This window comes from Centroberyx affinis, unplaced genomic scaffold (assembly GCF_046629955.1).
Source record: "Centroberyx affinis isolate AG114_WGS23_722 - 3 ecotype Tasmania unplaced genomic scaffold, CSIRO-AGI_Caff_v1 ptg006980l_1, whole genome shotgun sequence".
In the NCBI taxonomy this organism is placed as follows: Eukaryota; Metazoa; Chordata; class Actinopteri; order Beryciformes; family Berycidae; genus Centroberyx; species Centroberyx affinis.
This window is the reverse complement of record NW_027283536.1, coordinates 14,532-30,000: the sequence shown is the minus strand read 5'-3', so window position 1 is coordinate 30,000 and position 15,469 is coordinate 14,532. Positions and strand designations below refer to the sequence as shown.

General features: G+C 42.0%; 1 protein-coding gene across 1 annotated transcript in view; it reads left to right on the top strand.

Annotated features, from left to right (window-relative positions):
• Positions 1-15,469, top strand: part of LOC139639229 (cell adhesion molecule CEACAM5) — a 65,911-nt gene that overhangs the window by 41,785 nt on the left and 8,657 nt on the right. The window contains exon 8 of the mRNA XM_071513310.1: positions 2,405-2,525. Within this exon, the coding sequence (XP_071369411.1) occupies positions 2,405-2,525 (121 nt within the window). The remainder of the gene's footprint in view (positions 1-2,404; positions 2,526-15,469) is intronic.

Sequence of the window (15,469 nt, the reverse complement as noted above, 5' to 3'; positions counted from 1 at the left end):
TTTTTGGGAGATTGGCCCGTTTTTCAACTTACCTGTTAAGTGATAAAAGCACAAACACCAAAATCATCCATGTGTCCCCGGTAGATCATTGGCTCCGGTGCTGAGTGACAGGAGGCTCCGTGCTAACGCTTTAGCATAAACTATGTCGAGTGATAGGAGGCTCCATGCTAACGCTTTAGCATACACCATGTCGAGTGATAGGAGGCTCCATGCTAACGCTTTAGCATACACTATGTCGAGTGGTAGGAGGCTCCATGCTAACGCTTTAGCATACACTATGTCGAGTGGTAGGAGGCTCCATGCTAACGCTTTAGCATACACTATGTCGCGTGGTAGGAGGCTCCATGCTAACGCTTTAGCATACACTATGTCGAGTGACAGGAGGCTCCATGCTAACGCTTTAGCATACACTATGTTGAGTGATGGTAGGCGACTAGCATTATTACTAGTGAAAAAAGAAGATTGACCTTACTAATACTTGTTAGTGCTTTTTATTATTTGGTCTGTAGATTCATAAATGGTCTCATCATTTAACAGGTAAGTTGACCAATGGATCAATCTCCAAAAAAACTTTGTGCATTCCTTTAACCCTTTGTGACACACATAGTGCTGTTGATCCATGTCTGTTTCTGAAATGAAAAGATCAGAGACCTCATTTGTGAAAAATGCTGCTTTGCTTTGCGTATATTCGGCTGAATCCATGCAGGAATCTCAAATTTGAGGTCTTAAACATTTTATTTCTTCAGCATGCTCTTTCTCAAGACTGTACACTTTCACACAGTTACTCAGTCACACCTTGAAGCTGCTGCATAACCACAGACTTCTATTCTTGGCGATGGAGCAACTCTGCTGGAGCAATTTGGGGTTAAATGCCTTACCCAAGAGAGCGGCTCAGTGGCAGTTGTTGCGAGAGGGGAGAGTTTGTGAATGATTAAATTTTTTTCATGTTTATTCCGTAAATCAAAACACCCAATTGTAGGATAAAAATCAGATTTGACTTTTCTGTGTAAATCTGGGCTAAATTCCCTTTTGATTAATCTACTTCCCGCCTCCCATTTTTCCATCTTGTCTCTGATTCTTTTTCAAGCTGATCCTTGACACCTGTTTAAATTCACATTTTGCAGGCATTTAGCTGAAGCTCTCATCCAGAGTGACTTACAACATTAGAAATATGTTAAATTCCTAGATCACCGACAGTATAGTCAACCGATAGGTAGGATTACAAGGGACAGAACCACAGAGATGAAAAAAATACTGTGTTTGTGTATCAGTGTAACTCAACCGGTTTATGAGTCAGCAGCCATGTGATGCAGCAGTCATCATTTGTTTATATCATTCACCCATTTATCTTTCTTTTTTTTTTTTACATTTTGTAGAATGGCTCCTTCTTCTTAATGATTCTTAATGATAATACACACAGTATGTCTCTCATCTAAAATGTTCCTGTTGTAAGCAAAGGTCCTAAGAAAACATTTAACTTCACTAATAGCATGTAGTTGAGTTTAATGTTCAAACCAGGAATCATTTCATCAGAGTTATAGGTGTCACATTTTTCATCATTTTGGAATGAGACTCATTTCATAACACCTATGCGATGCGTAACACGGCTTCCCGTCTCTCACACCTTTTCCTATACCAGTAAATTCTCACAGTGTACGTAATCAGGATTAGTAATCTTGTATTCCAAGTCGCAGTTGATTCAGCAACCAAACTGACGTTCACAGTTTGTGAAAGTCATCCTTCCTGTTTTTTGGTTTCTGCTCTCTTGAAATCAAAGTCATCCTTAACCACAGCGGCTGTTCCCACCCAGCATGCAACTGATTCATCCTTAATATGTACAGTGCTGTGCAGAAGTCTCCCTGGATTTTTAGATGTCTTAGATGTTTATTTGTCTTCTGCATTAGTGTGTCAGTAGTCTGCTCTTTATAGTAACATTTTTTTTATATTTAGAAACTTTTTAGCTCATTGTTTTTTACATGTGCCTTAGACTTTTGCACAGTACTTGTACTTGTAATGACTTTGTTTTTAGTGCAATGCTTAACACACTTCATATTCTATTCATATAAGAGTCACAGAAACTGGTTAGTTCTTTTTAGTCTGTTCAAATTCTACTTCACACCATTTAATAGAGTAATAAGCCTTACTGAAGAAGGATCAATATCTGACATATTTATGATAATGGACTTCAATGGTGGCTGCAAGTGTATCATAGAGGTTGGCAGTGATGATTATAACGGGCAACAGAGCGGCCTAATGCGCCACGCTCCGATTTTCCCCTGCCGTGTTATTGATCTGAACTTCCCACCTTCCACTTGCCTGCTTCTGCAACCTAAAGTGATCATTAACCCACATAATGATCATAGTAAACCGTGTTGTTGTTGTTGTTGTTGTTGTTGTGGTGCAGAGGAGGGAGCGCTGGACGAGGAGGGTCTCTCAGACGGAGCCATCGCTGGGATCATCATCGCCGTCCTCATCGCCCTGGCGGCCGCCATCGCCGCGGTGATGTACTGCAGACGGAAACAAACGTGAGTCGTCCGCTGTGCCTGGTTTCTCAAGCTGTGGGGTGTTGGAGGCTGGGACTCGAAAACGGGTCGCCGGGCCGAGATCTGGGGGATCCCAGGGTTTTAAAACCGAGTGCTGTGGTTTTCAGGCTTTTCATGTGTGAATCCACAGCTTTCAAATATCTATCCTCATGACCCAGAACTGATTTTGAAGGCTAAGATGTAAGCCTTGATCTCTTAAAGGGGAATACTGGTGTCATTTAGAGTTAAAGCCCATTCACTGCTGTCTACGTCTAGTTCACATTTCCCCAGAGGTGGTAGAAGTACACAAATTCCCTACTGCAAATACTCATTTAAACCGTTTCAAATCCTTTACTCGAGTCAAAGTATAAAAGTACGTGGACTTAAATTTACTTTAAGGACAAAAGTAAAAGTCGTTCTCTAAAAAAGTCATTTCTAATGTTCTGAACTGGTTTTCTGTTGAGCGTTCCTCTGAATCCCAGATGAGAAAGAGTCTGCAGCTCAGATCACGAAGCTGAACCCTAGCAGCTGAATTCACAAACGTTAATTCTCTCTCTTGTTGCTTCTCTCTTCTTCCTGTTGCTTCTCTCTCTTGTTGCTTCTCTCTTCTTCGTGTTGCTTCTCTCTCTCTCTCTCCCTTTCCCTAATTTTTGGTGTCACTTTGCTGAACAAGCAGCCAGTCACATCTGGCTCTTGATCAGCTGCTTCCGGGATGGAAGCCGTCTGATGCTGAAAGTAATTTTCTTTTTAGAAAATCAGTTGATGATTTCCAGAGAGTAACGAGTCTGTTTTGAAAATGTAGTGTAGTAGAAAGTACAGATTTTTCTTTTGAAATGTAGTGAGTAAAAGTAAAAAGTCTTCAGTGAAAGAACAGATACTTGAAAATCTTACTCAAGTACAGTAATGAAGTATTTTTACTTTGTTACATCCCACCTCTGCATTTCCCCCAGTCACTTTCCAGTGCATGCTGCATGTAAGTAGATCTTTTTTTAACATTTACTTGGATTTCGTCATCTTGAAAATACAAACGGTGTCCCAACTAGCAAAGACGCCTAGAAGCCATAAATAAGAAGACGTGGTTGTGACAGTAAAATTGGGAAGTTGTTTTTCATTCTGGACAAGAATGAACGGCAGCAAATGGCTTCTTCTGAACTACACTGACTATGTGCAGACAAACCAGGAAGAATATAAAGCAGAGAGGCAACCTAGACCATGAGCATAAACTTAGAAAAACACCTGGTATTATCCTGTAAACTACAAGAGACTACAGTTTTCATGTGGTTGTCACTGTTCTCCCTCTGCTTCCATGCTTCAGTGTTACAGCAGTCAGGCTCTACAAGATAGATATACATGTGTCTGTTATCTGTCCGTCTCTGTTTGAGTCTGTGTGTGTGTGTGTGTGTGTGTGTGTCTGTGTGTTGTCTGGATCATACAGTATGTGTCAGTATGTGTCAGTGTGTGTGTGTGTGTGTGCATGCATCTCACCATCATGACAGCCACTTCCTGGCCTTTCGTAAAAATTCTGTACATTCCCGTCATTCCTTGGCGTCTTGCAACATGTTCGACAAATGTACGTGCGCACACACACACACACACACACACACACACACACACACACACACACACACACTGTACGGCTGCCGCACCCCTAACACCGCTGCAGCAGGAATCACTGCCACACTGACTCCATAATTCATAACACTCTCTCTCTCTCTCTCTTTGGTGTGTTGGAAAAGCCTCTGAAACCAAACGTAGTTCCCGTGTCTACCGGGCATCTTTTTCTTTTTTAACTTCTTCAGGGATCTTCGGGGACGAGCTGGCAGTGTTTCTGCTGCTGAAAACCTGTTTCGCTCTGTCGCTTAAAGTTGAAATATTAATTAATTAATTAGCGCCTGGCTCTTCCAGGGCTGAAACAACCTCTGTGTCCCGTCAGAAAAACAAGCAACAGCAGCGTCATTTAAATCAGTGATTCTCAACCTTTTTCATATCAAGGACCCCTAATTTAGTCCACATTAGAGCCACGGACCCCCATTTGATGAGATTTTGCCTCTCGGACCCAAATCTGAGAATATTTTTATTGTCAGATATGATTTTGTCCAGAACTCCATGACTATCTGTATTGTAGATAGAGAGATAACAGAGAAGCTATGATCAAAACAGTCATTCATCTACATTCTCTAATTGTGTTAACTTCTTGTAAATGAAATAATGCTGAAGTTTCACAATTGATCAATTTGCTGGGGACCCAATGGAACCCCCTCAAGGTGGTCCCCGGACCCCACGTTGAGAACCACTGATTTAGATGCAGATTAACAAGAAAGAGAAGCCGGTGCTCAGGACAGAGCGTCCCGGCGGACAGCTCAGCTTTGTCATGCCTGAATTTTTGCAAGACTGAAAAGATCAAAGCCCCTGAAAACATATTTTAGCTCGGTGCAGATTGCAGACTCTCTTCCAGTGAATGTGGTAAAAAATTAAGCAATGCAACTCGAGCGATTACACGATTACATCCAACGGCTGAAAGGCAGATTCATCCCCCCTTTTTAAATCTGAATGTGATGCAATCCCGTGCCACATCCTGTGAGGTTACATACAGTACCTGGCGGCCCCGGGTGGATTCCACAGAAACGCAACAGGAACCTGCCGTCCCGAAACAAAAGAACAAACTGTTTTTACTCACCGGCAGACGAGCCCGAACACTCCCGGCTTTGGTTTGGATTTTAAAGCGTTCAAAGAGTTTGTAAGGCTGCGGCAAAAAATGACAGAGACGCTTGTTAAAAAATAGTTTGCAGGCTGCCGTGGAATGCAGCAGAAACAGGTAGTGAAGTGAATATTTACCTTCAGCTTCTCCTCCCTCCTCTAAACCTTCATCATCACAGACTGTATATGCAGCAGATCCCCCTGATGTATTTGTCCGTGCCAACAGATTGAAACGTGGCTTTTTAAAATGTGCGAGGAAGAGGCGTTTTTTACATTTTTAGATTATGGTTTAAGTCCTCGCAGTCAAGAAAACAAGTGATGAGTTGATTCACGAGACTCTTAAATGTGACAAAACCAGCAAACCCTGAGGATGGCTAAATCAGTGGTTCTCAATGTGGGGTCCGGGGACCACCAGGGGGTCCTTGAGGGGGTTCCAGGGGGTCCCAGGCAAATTGATGAATTGTTAAACTTCACTATTGTTTCATTTACGAGAAGTTAACACAATTAGAGAATGTAGAAGAATGACTGTTCTGATCATAGCTTCTCTGTTATCTCTCTACCTACAATACAGATAGTCATGAAATTCTGGACAAAATCATATCTAACAATAAAAATATTCTTAGATTTGGGTTCAAGAGACAAAATCTCATCAAATGGGGGTCCGTGGCCCAAATGTGGACTACATTAGGTTCCTTGATATGAAAAAGGTTGAGAATCACTGGGCTAAAAAACAGCTTGAGCTAATATTTTCTCCTGTGTGTGCTTCCCCATTTGAGCATCATGCACTAGGTTACATATTATATTAGCAAAGATCAAGGTGATTTAAAGCTGCACTTTGCCATTTTTTTATGTAAGAATCCACCCGTCTTCTCCTTAGTCACAAAGCAGGGCTGCAACAGACAAGAGCGTCCCATCCCTACTAACTGAGCTAGTGTAGAGTCGCCCCAATTTGCACCCCCAAAAAAATCTCTAAATTCAGTATGAGGTTGGTAAACATGAGCGTGCTGTGTGATGTTTACTGACCTCACACTGCAGGATTTCTGGGTATTGAAGTCCTTAAATTTCAAACACTTATCTGTCGGTGTCATTTGGCAGAAAATTGGCAGAAAATTGGATATTTTCATCTAATCGCTCCCATCCCTAAATTCTACCCCACTATTGCCTCTCTGCTCCCTCCTTTACACACACACACACACACACACACACACACTGCCGTTATCAACCATTACATCAGTCTGGCAGAGCGCTGACAGGGCCGGATGACATCACAGTCACATGACCAGACAGAGGTCTCCGGGTGTCAAGTGCAGCTAGCATGTAGCTGAAGAGCAGGAACGGTCTCAGCCCCGGGGCTCCGGCTGATTGGCTCGTCTGTCTCTTCTGTCTGTCCGCCATTCGTCTTCATCATCGTCATCGTCACTGTCAGACGGGTGTCAACAGATGACAGGAGGCCTTTGTTCATGTTGTTGGTGGTCTGTCAGGACCCGGATGGGATCTGGACTTGTTGACTGATAGCTGTGTCTTTGTAAAGTTTTGAGCATTTTTTGGTTTATTTTTGCATGTTGAAATCTCATTAAGAAACAATGAAATACAGCAGTGGAAAACCTTGAATGTTAAAAGAGAAGTGGAGGCGCTTGGGTTTCTGCTTTGAGACCACCTACACTGCAGACTGCATTGTGTTTTGATTTAAACACAATGCAGCTTTTTATTCAGCCAGAATGAAAGCAGAGGAACCAGGAAAAAGAGAGAGAGAGAGAGAGAGAGAGAGAGAGGAATGAGAGACAGAGATGGAAAGAGAAGAAGGAAGACAGACATGCAAATCTAAAGCAGAGCCATCTTCAGTCCAGACATGAGGATGTTTTTTTGCGATAAACCAGCATGACACACACACACACACACGCACACACACACACACACACACTCACACACACACACACGCAGTGATCTAACCGTTCAGTCCGATAGAGTACAGGATGGCAGAGTCGCGAGAAGAAGAAGCCACCAGAGTGTTGAAAGCAGAGATAAAGACACAGGATGACTTCAACTGGTTCTGTGTTGGTGCTGAGAGACGGAGAGAGAGAGAGAGAGAGAGAGAGAGAGACATAGACAAAGAGAGAGAGAGAGAGGAGGAAAGAAAGCGACAGAGCGTGGAGAACAACATTGTTTGTGTTGGCGGTGTTGAAAGCAGAGTCGTGGTTTGGTTGGTCAGAGTTGAATCAACAATCAAACTGCTAAGTTTGGATCAACTGAATTATTTATGGATAAAGGTGTTTCTGCTTTCCTATAGATGGTAAAGAGACAGGAGAGATGGGAGAGAGAGGTTAGGGTTAGGGTCATTTGCACTCTGGGTTGAGCTCTCTCTCTCTCTCTCTCTCTCTCTCTCTCTCTCTCTCTCTCTCTCTCTCTCTCTGTCTTTCTCTATCACTCACTCACTCACTCACACACAAGCAAGTGAGCAACCAAGTTACAACCAAATTCACAGATTTGGACTCTCTGTCTCTCTCTGTCTCTCTCTCTTACACACACACACACACACACACACACACTTTATTTCATCCTCTCACATTGTTTCACATGATGGCATGACAGTAGATGAGCTTCTCTACAGAGAATGCAAATCTTTTCTACTGTAGGTAAATCTTAACACGTATCTGTTTTTTGGGAGATTTTTGAAAAATCTCTCTCTCTCTCTCTCTCTCTCTCTCTCTCTCTCTCTCTCTCTCTCTCTCTCTCTCTCTCTCCCTGCCTAACCTGAACCCTATCCCCAATCTAAACCTAATCCTAATGTCAATCCTAACCCTAAACTCGGCACTTGACTTAACGGCAAACATGACGTCACTACGCAAAAATGTCCTCACTCTGAAAGTTCAAAAATTAAAACTGGTTCTCACAAGGATAGAAGAAGAAGAACACACACACACACACACTCACACCTGTTTGCATGGGGGCCTGGGACGGGGACGGATGCGTTCACAAATCAAAATAAAGATCTGCTCCCCTGATAGGTGAGGCTGAGCCCCTATGAGCTTCGGATGGGAAAAGGAATTAGCCAGTTCAGCAGAGGAGGCAGGTGCAGACCAAAGCCTCGTCCAAACACAGGAGATCAGGAAAAAAACTGATGCATTATGGTCTTTTCTTCAGCCTGAATCGCACTGCTGCACAAGGACTTTCGCAATACACACCGAGTGCAAAAAAAAATGCTGAAACCGTCGTTTTAAATACTGACTCGCGTTCCCGTTTTTTTGCACAATCCAATAACAAGTCAATAACAAACCCGACTCCTCCGCTTCATGCACTCGCTCCCTTCATGTCTGGATCTCACAGATAAAATCAGTATGGGATCGGAGCTTTGACGTGGATTCTGCCGGTCAGTCTGCTTCACAGAAAGAAATAGTAAGTGTGGAAAAATACATACATCTTTTGTGATTTTATGATTTATGTTTTTTAATTAGGGACAGTGCATATTAATGAACATTTCAAACCAGGCCACCAGGCTAATTTGTCCCCTGGCAGATTAGGCAGATGTCACAGTTTGATTAATCTATATAAAATAATCTAAATAAACCTAAACGCCTAAAATCTACCTTGGTGAAGACGTGTTGCCCTCGAGGGTTGCTGTCGCTCCACCACCGCCCCCCACCCCCCACCCCAACCCCCCTTCTTGTCTTGTACATGGCCTTGTCACCCAGGATTAAGCCAGTGTGTGGGTTTCGGTATTTTGAAAACACCGTCCGACTGCATTCCTTCACTCTCAGCCTCGGTCACACGAGCCGCCAGTCTCAGTGACAAGGGGCGTGTGTGTGTGTGTGTGTGTGTGTGTGCGTTGGGGGGCGGGGTGAGGTACACATAAAGTCAGAAACCACATCAGTTGAACCACCCTGATCAGCAAGTCAAGTGTATTTCTACAGTCCTTCATCACCAAAGCATGAGTCAGCGAACGAGCCGACCTATATAGATCTAACTGATCAACAACCAATCACAAAAAGATGCAATACAGTAAACACCAGGAAACAAAACAAAGCACAGGAAACTTATTATAAGGGAAAAACAATGGAAGAAACCTTGGGCGGGGCAAAGAGAGGACAGCTGAGTGTGCAGTGTGTGACGGGACAAAACAGTAAAAGTGGACGGTAACATCTGACGCTCAGTAGCTGCATTTCCAATCAAGATTTCATTTTTATGCAAATTGTGAGAATTGTTAGAAAGACAAAATTCATTCATTCACTCATTCTCTTTACCCCGCTTATTCCTATTCCTGGAGCCTGTCCCAGCATGCAAGAATGCATACGCCACATTTTTCTTTATTTTTTGACATTTTAGAATAACAGTAAAGACATCAAAACTATGAAATAACACAAATTGAATTATGCAGTGAACAAAAAAAGTGTTAAACAAATCAAAACTATCTTATATTTTAGATTATTTAAAGTAGCCGCCCTTTGCCTTGATGGAAAGGCAAAGGCTCTGGAAAGAAATTCATACATAGGATCAACTTCACTATTTATATTTGTCTAAGAAACAAATTTCAAACATTTAAGCAGAAGCCTTTAGATCAAAATGGCTTTAAGAGAATGAAGAACACAGAACATCCAGACTGGTAGTGTAGATGTATATAAGTCGAGAAAATTTTGGGGCCCCTTTTAATATTCTCTATCTTAGTCATTTCTCCCCCTCCTCTGCTCCTTTGTGAAACACCTTAAGAAAACAAGCCGACTAGGCGTGGTCACCCTGGGGCGAAAGGAAGGAGGGGGGAGGGGTAGAAGGGGGGTAACTGAACCAACTGCCTCAGACGGTTTAGCCGAAACCCCCGCCTGGTCTCACCTCCACATCCTGGGTCTCATCCTGATCCGATCCCCCCCTCCGACCCCCCCGGACTGTCCCAGCTGTTTGTTTGTTTGTTTGTTTGTTTGTTTGTTGCTCGGGGCAGACGGGCCACGCTGCTTCTAACACATGCAGATTTGGCCGGGGTCCTTTTATCCAAACCGGCTCACGTTACCCCAGGAGTGTTACCCCACATGTTTAGCATGCACTGTCGGATCTCTCATCTTGTACATCTGATCTTGAACATCTCAAAGAAAATGACATAAGTAGGCGAATTGCAGCCCCGCTCTGCCCTGTAATTTGCCTGATGTATTCTCTCTGCGGTTGCAGCCTCTCCGGGTGTTTTGTAATCTGATGAATGAGATTTGGACTCGACAGGTAGCGGCTTCATCTTAACTTAATGAAGAGAATTGCTAAATTGAACATGATTACTGAGGTAAATGTATATGTAAAGGGAAAACCAGTTACACCCCCCGTTTTGCTCAGCCCTTGTTTAAACTTATCAACGCCAAAAAAAACCTCTTCTGTAACCCGTCTCTCCGATTCATCTACATCTCAGTTTATATTAGTTTTTTCTTCTGTTAGTTTGTTTCCTCATGTTAACCACGCCTACTTTATATCAGTTATATTCACACTAATGCAAACAACTGCACTCACGAAAAGCGAGTAACAACTGCTGCCTTACGGTTGATTTTAAATTCATGAATAAAAGTGATTCTGGAGGTGTGATGTACCTGAACGCATTAAACGGGCGAACACTTCCAAATGTCGTCTCGTTCTTCCGTTTCTTCCGAGAGGACGTGAACGCAGCATCAACTTCTTCAACTTCAACTTCAGCTTTACTGTCCCCGAGGGGAAATTTGTCTTGCAGCCAGATAAAACATAGAACACACAGAGACATAGGCACACGGACTCAGGTACAAAGAACATGATAAAATACATGAATACATCAAGTGACAACAGGAAACCTAGAGTATGTTTAGCCATCGCTAAAACCATCATCAGCCCCCAGTAGTTAAATGGGAAACTAATCATCAGCTGGGTCATCATGAGCATTTAACAGTTTGGTGGCCTGAGAAATAAAATAATTATTCAACCTGTTAGACCTGGCTTTTGGTAGTCTAAATCTCTGTCCGGAGGGTAGGAGCTCAAATTCTCCATACAGAGGATGAAGAGGACGCTGTAAAATATGTATCACTCTGCATCAGTCTGCCTCACTGTCTGCACAGGGTTTCCTAATATTCTGTAGGCTCAGTGTAATGTAGTGTAGTCTTCGATAGCGATTGATGAGAAACCCACTACCTGCGGTGCATGAAACCCCTAACCCGAGTCCTAATCCTAGTCCTAATCCTAGTCCTAACTCTAGTCCTAACCCGAGTCCTAACCCTGGTCCTGACAGCAGGATGGGAGGTTTCTGTGACCGGCAGTCTAAGCAGAGAGCAGATAACAGGGCGAGGCCGGCCCATTCACAGAGAATGGCAGGAATGTCACTGTCATGTCTGCACTCGCCTTCCTGCTCGTGTCGCCGCTCTCTTCTCCTCCTTCTTCTTCTCCTTCTTCTCTCTCTGTCTTCACCCTCCCCCCGTTTCCCGCTCTATATTCTCTCAGTTTATTTTTTCATTTCATCGACTTCTGCCGGTCGTTTCTCCACGTTATCAAGCCTCTCTTCTTTCTCTCTCCCCCCTCTAATAATCGTCTTTCTTCTCTTCTTCTCCTCTCCTCTTCTCCCACTACCACTCTACCTAACAACAAGTGATAATAATAATGATAAAACATTTAATTGTGTAGCACTTTTGGAAACATAGTTACAAAGTGCTTTACAGAGTCAGTAAAGTGCTTTACAGAATCAGTAAAAGACAGGGTGAAGGAAAGCAGAAAATAATACAAGATGAACACACAAGAAGTGATTGCACACCAGAAAAAAATGTAAGATAGGGAGAGGAGGAGGAGGAGAGAGGGAGTGGAGAGAGGGGGGATGGGGGGAAGATAGGATACATAGGTTATAAGTAAAACATCCTCTTAAAGGAAGAGGAATGAAATAGGATTATTATGCAAAAGCCTGTTGTGAGGAGTGATTTAAAAGATGATACTGGTTTCTCAGGCAGAGCGTTCCAAAGCCTGTAAGAGATAATAAAGGGTAAGATAAAGCCTCACCCGAAAATTATGTAAAATATTCACATTTCACAAGGCTTATTGCTGTTGTCGGACCAAAACCCAGCACATGCAAAAAGTGAGTTTTAGATACATGAAGAAAAGACGGGACTTTAAGATGCTTCAAGGGCCAAAGAGGTCAGGAAATTAAAATAATATATACAGCATATGAGCATAGTGCTGAAACTATTAGTCGATTAATCGATTAGTCAATTGACTGTGTTGAGGAAGAAATGGAAAAGTACCTACAGTGTACTAAGCAACATTCCTAGTATCTGCTCACTTACTATGGGTCAAAGGTCACATAGTAAGTGAGCATGTAGGAATATTGCTTAGTAAAGGTACTTTTCCATTTCTTCCTCAACAACAGAAAATTAATCAACTATAATTTTGATGATCGATTAATCGTTTTAGTCATTTAGCAAGTAAAAATACCAAAAATTTGCTGGTTACTGCTAGGATTTGCTGCTTTTCTCTGTTTCATATCATTATGAAATGAATACTTTGGAGTTTTTGGGGTGCTGGTCAGACTGAGGAAGACATGTTAAGAATCACTTTGGGCTCTGGGAACTTGTGATGAGCCATTTGTCATCATTTTTGACGTTTTATAGACTAAATGATTAATATACAATACTGTGCAAAAGTCTTAGGGGTATGTCAAAGAAATCCATAAAGCGAAGATGCTTTCAAAACTAATGAAATTAAAAGTTTCTGAATATCAAAGATCTACGATAAACAGCAGTCTACTGACACGCTAATGCAGAAAACAAATCTAAGAAAACAGAAAACACATCTAAGACTTCTAAGAAATTTATATAAACAATCTAGGGTGCCTAAGACTTTTGCACAGTACTGTAGATCGTTAGTTGCAGCCCTATTTGACCTTATAGAAAATCCCCAAACTGTCAGTGACTCCTCCCAAACCTCCAGCAGCCTCTGTCTCTGTCTCAGCTCCTCGGGCCTTTTCCTCTGCTGCTCTGTAAACTGTTCTGTATGTTTTCTGAAGACTTGGAAGTCGTAAAGTCGCTAAACAGCCGCTGGCTGGTGTCGTGAGGTCAAAGAGCGCCGGCGCCTCCGTCTTCCCCGCCGTCTGTCAAAGATGAATCACCTTCCTCTACCTGCTCCTCCCCCCCTCTCCTCCCCCTCTGTCCTCACCCTGCACCGCTCTGTGTGACTCAGGATCATTCAGGGCCAAAGGAATATTTTACTCCATCTATTATCAGTGTGGTGAAGCTCTGACCCTTGACCTCCTCACTACTCATTGTCTCTAATGTTGCTGACTTAGGTATTTAAGCTTATTCTGCTGTTGCATGACTAAAAATGTAAACAAAAAACATATATTATTTTAAATATTCCGGTAAAAGTTAAGGGTTAATTAACAGTTAACTAATGGGTCTGGTAATCATTTACTAACGGTGTTCATGTTAACTAAGGTATTAATTTATACATTATTTAATAGTCATCTTTATAAACTATTAAATAATGTATAAATTAATACCTTAGTTAACATGAACACCATTAGTAAATTACACATTAGTTAACTGTTAATTAAGGGTTAGTTAATGCTTATTAAGCATTAACTAACCCTCATTAAGCATTAACTAACCCTTAACTTAGTGACCCTTATTGTAAAGTGTTACTGGAATATTTTACTCCATCTGTTATCAGTGTGGTGAAGCTCTGACCCTTGACCTCCTCACTATTCATTGTCTCTAATGTTGCTGACTTAGGTATTTAAGCTTATTCTGCTGTTGCATAACTGTAGATAAGAGCATCACCTAAACATATATTCTTTTAAATATTCCTTTACTGTTTAGGATGTTTGAATGCTGTTATTATGTCTGTGGCTGCTCTTATCAGTGGCTGAAGAAAACTGTGTGACGGTTTCTGCAATAAGATTCAAAGATCAAACAGGCTTTTTTTGAAAGAGGGATGATATTTACTTTACGACACCTGACCGGCTCAATGGTTTTCTGCAGCTGCATCGCCGTTTTCAAGAATAGTGAATGGGAAAACGAGGGGAGGGGGCCGGAAATATCGCAACAGCTCATTCAGTCAGTCGGCCAGCCAGAGTAAACTGGGATTTGATTCTTTTACAGGACAAAAGAAGTAAAAAGCCTCGTGTCTGTGCAGTGGCAGGGTGTTGAAATCAGACTGTAAAAGATCAGCGAGGAAGAAGCGATAACGTTACAGTCTCTGCTTCTGTCCAACATGGCGGCACGTCCCTCCTGACCTGCTGTTAACCTCTCTAAACTCTCCAAACTGTCTAAACTCTCTCTGAACTCCAGATCGCAATATGAACTTCTGCAATTTCCAAATGGCAGAGGCTGCAGTTAATTACTTAAGAGAAAGAGAGAGAGAGAGAGAGAGAGAGAGAGAGAGAGAGAGAGAGAGAGAGAGGACAAGGAGTTTTAGGGCTGCAGGTAATCTTCGGTCCGTCAGCTTTCATCAGACTCAAACTCAGTAAACCCTGCACACTGACATCTATTCATTTTTTTTCTAACAAAACCACTTTTCTTTAAACAGTTTTAAAGTTCTGAAATTTATGACAAGAAAAAACCCTAACATATGAATCGCAGTTTAAATCGCAATTGTAATATTCGGTCAAATAATCGCAATTCGATTTTTTTGTCAGTATTTTCAGCACAATTTTTACCTAAAACTCATCTTTCACCTGCATCATCCCTAACACTTGAAATTAAACTTTAAAAACACAAGTGGTCACCTTACATCTCCCAAACCTGGCTCTGCTTGCTGTAAGACCTTTACACAGTGTTACTTGGTGGCTTAGGCCCAGAGGTGGGATGTAACAAAGTAAAAATACTTCATTACTGTACTTAAGTAAGATTTTCAAGTATCTGTACTTTACTCAAGTTTTTCTTTCACTGAAGACTTTTTACTTTTACTCACTGCATTTCAAAAGAAAAATCTGTACTTTCTACTCACCATTTTCAAAACAGACTTGTTACTTTCGGGAAATCATCAACTGATTTTCTAAGAAAATTATATTTTCAGCATCAGACGGCTTCCATCCCGGAAGCAGCTGATCAAGAGCCAAATGTGATTGGCTGCTTGTTCAGCAAAGTGACACCAGAAATTAGGGAAAGGGAGAGAGAGAGAGAAGCAACAAGAGAGAGAGAATTAAAGTTATTGAATTCAGCTGCTAGGGTTCAGGTTCGTGATCTGAGCTGCAGACTCTTTCTCATCTGGGATTCAGAGGAACGCTCCACAGAAAACCAGTTTAGAACATTAGAAATGACTTTTTTAGAGAACGACTT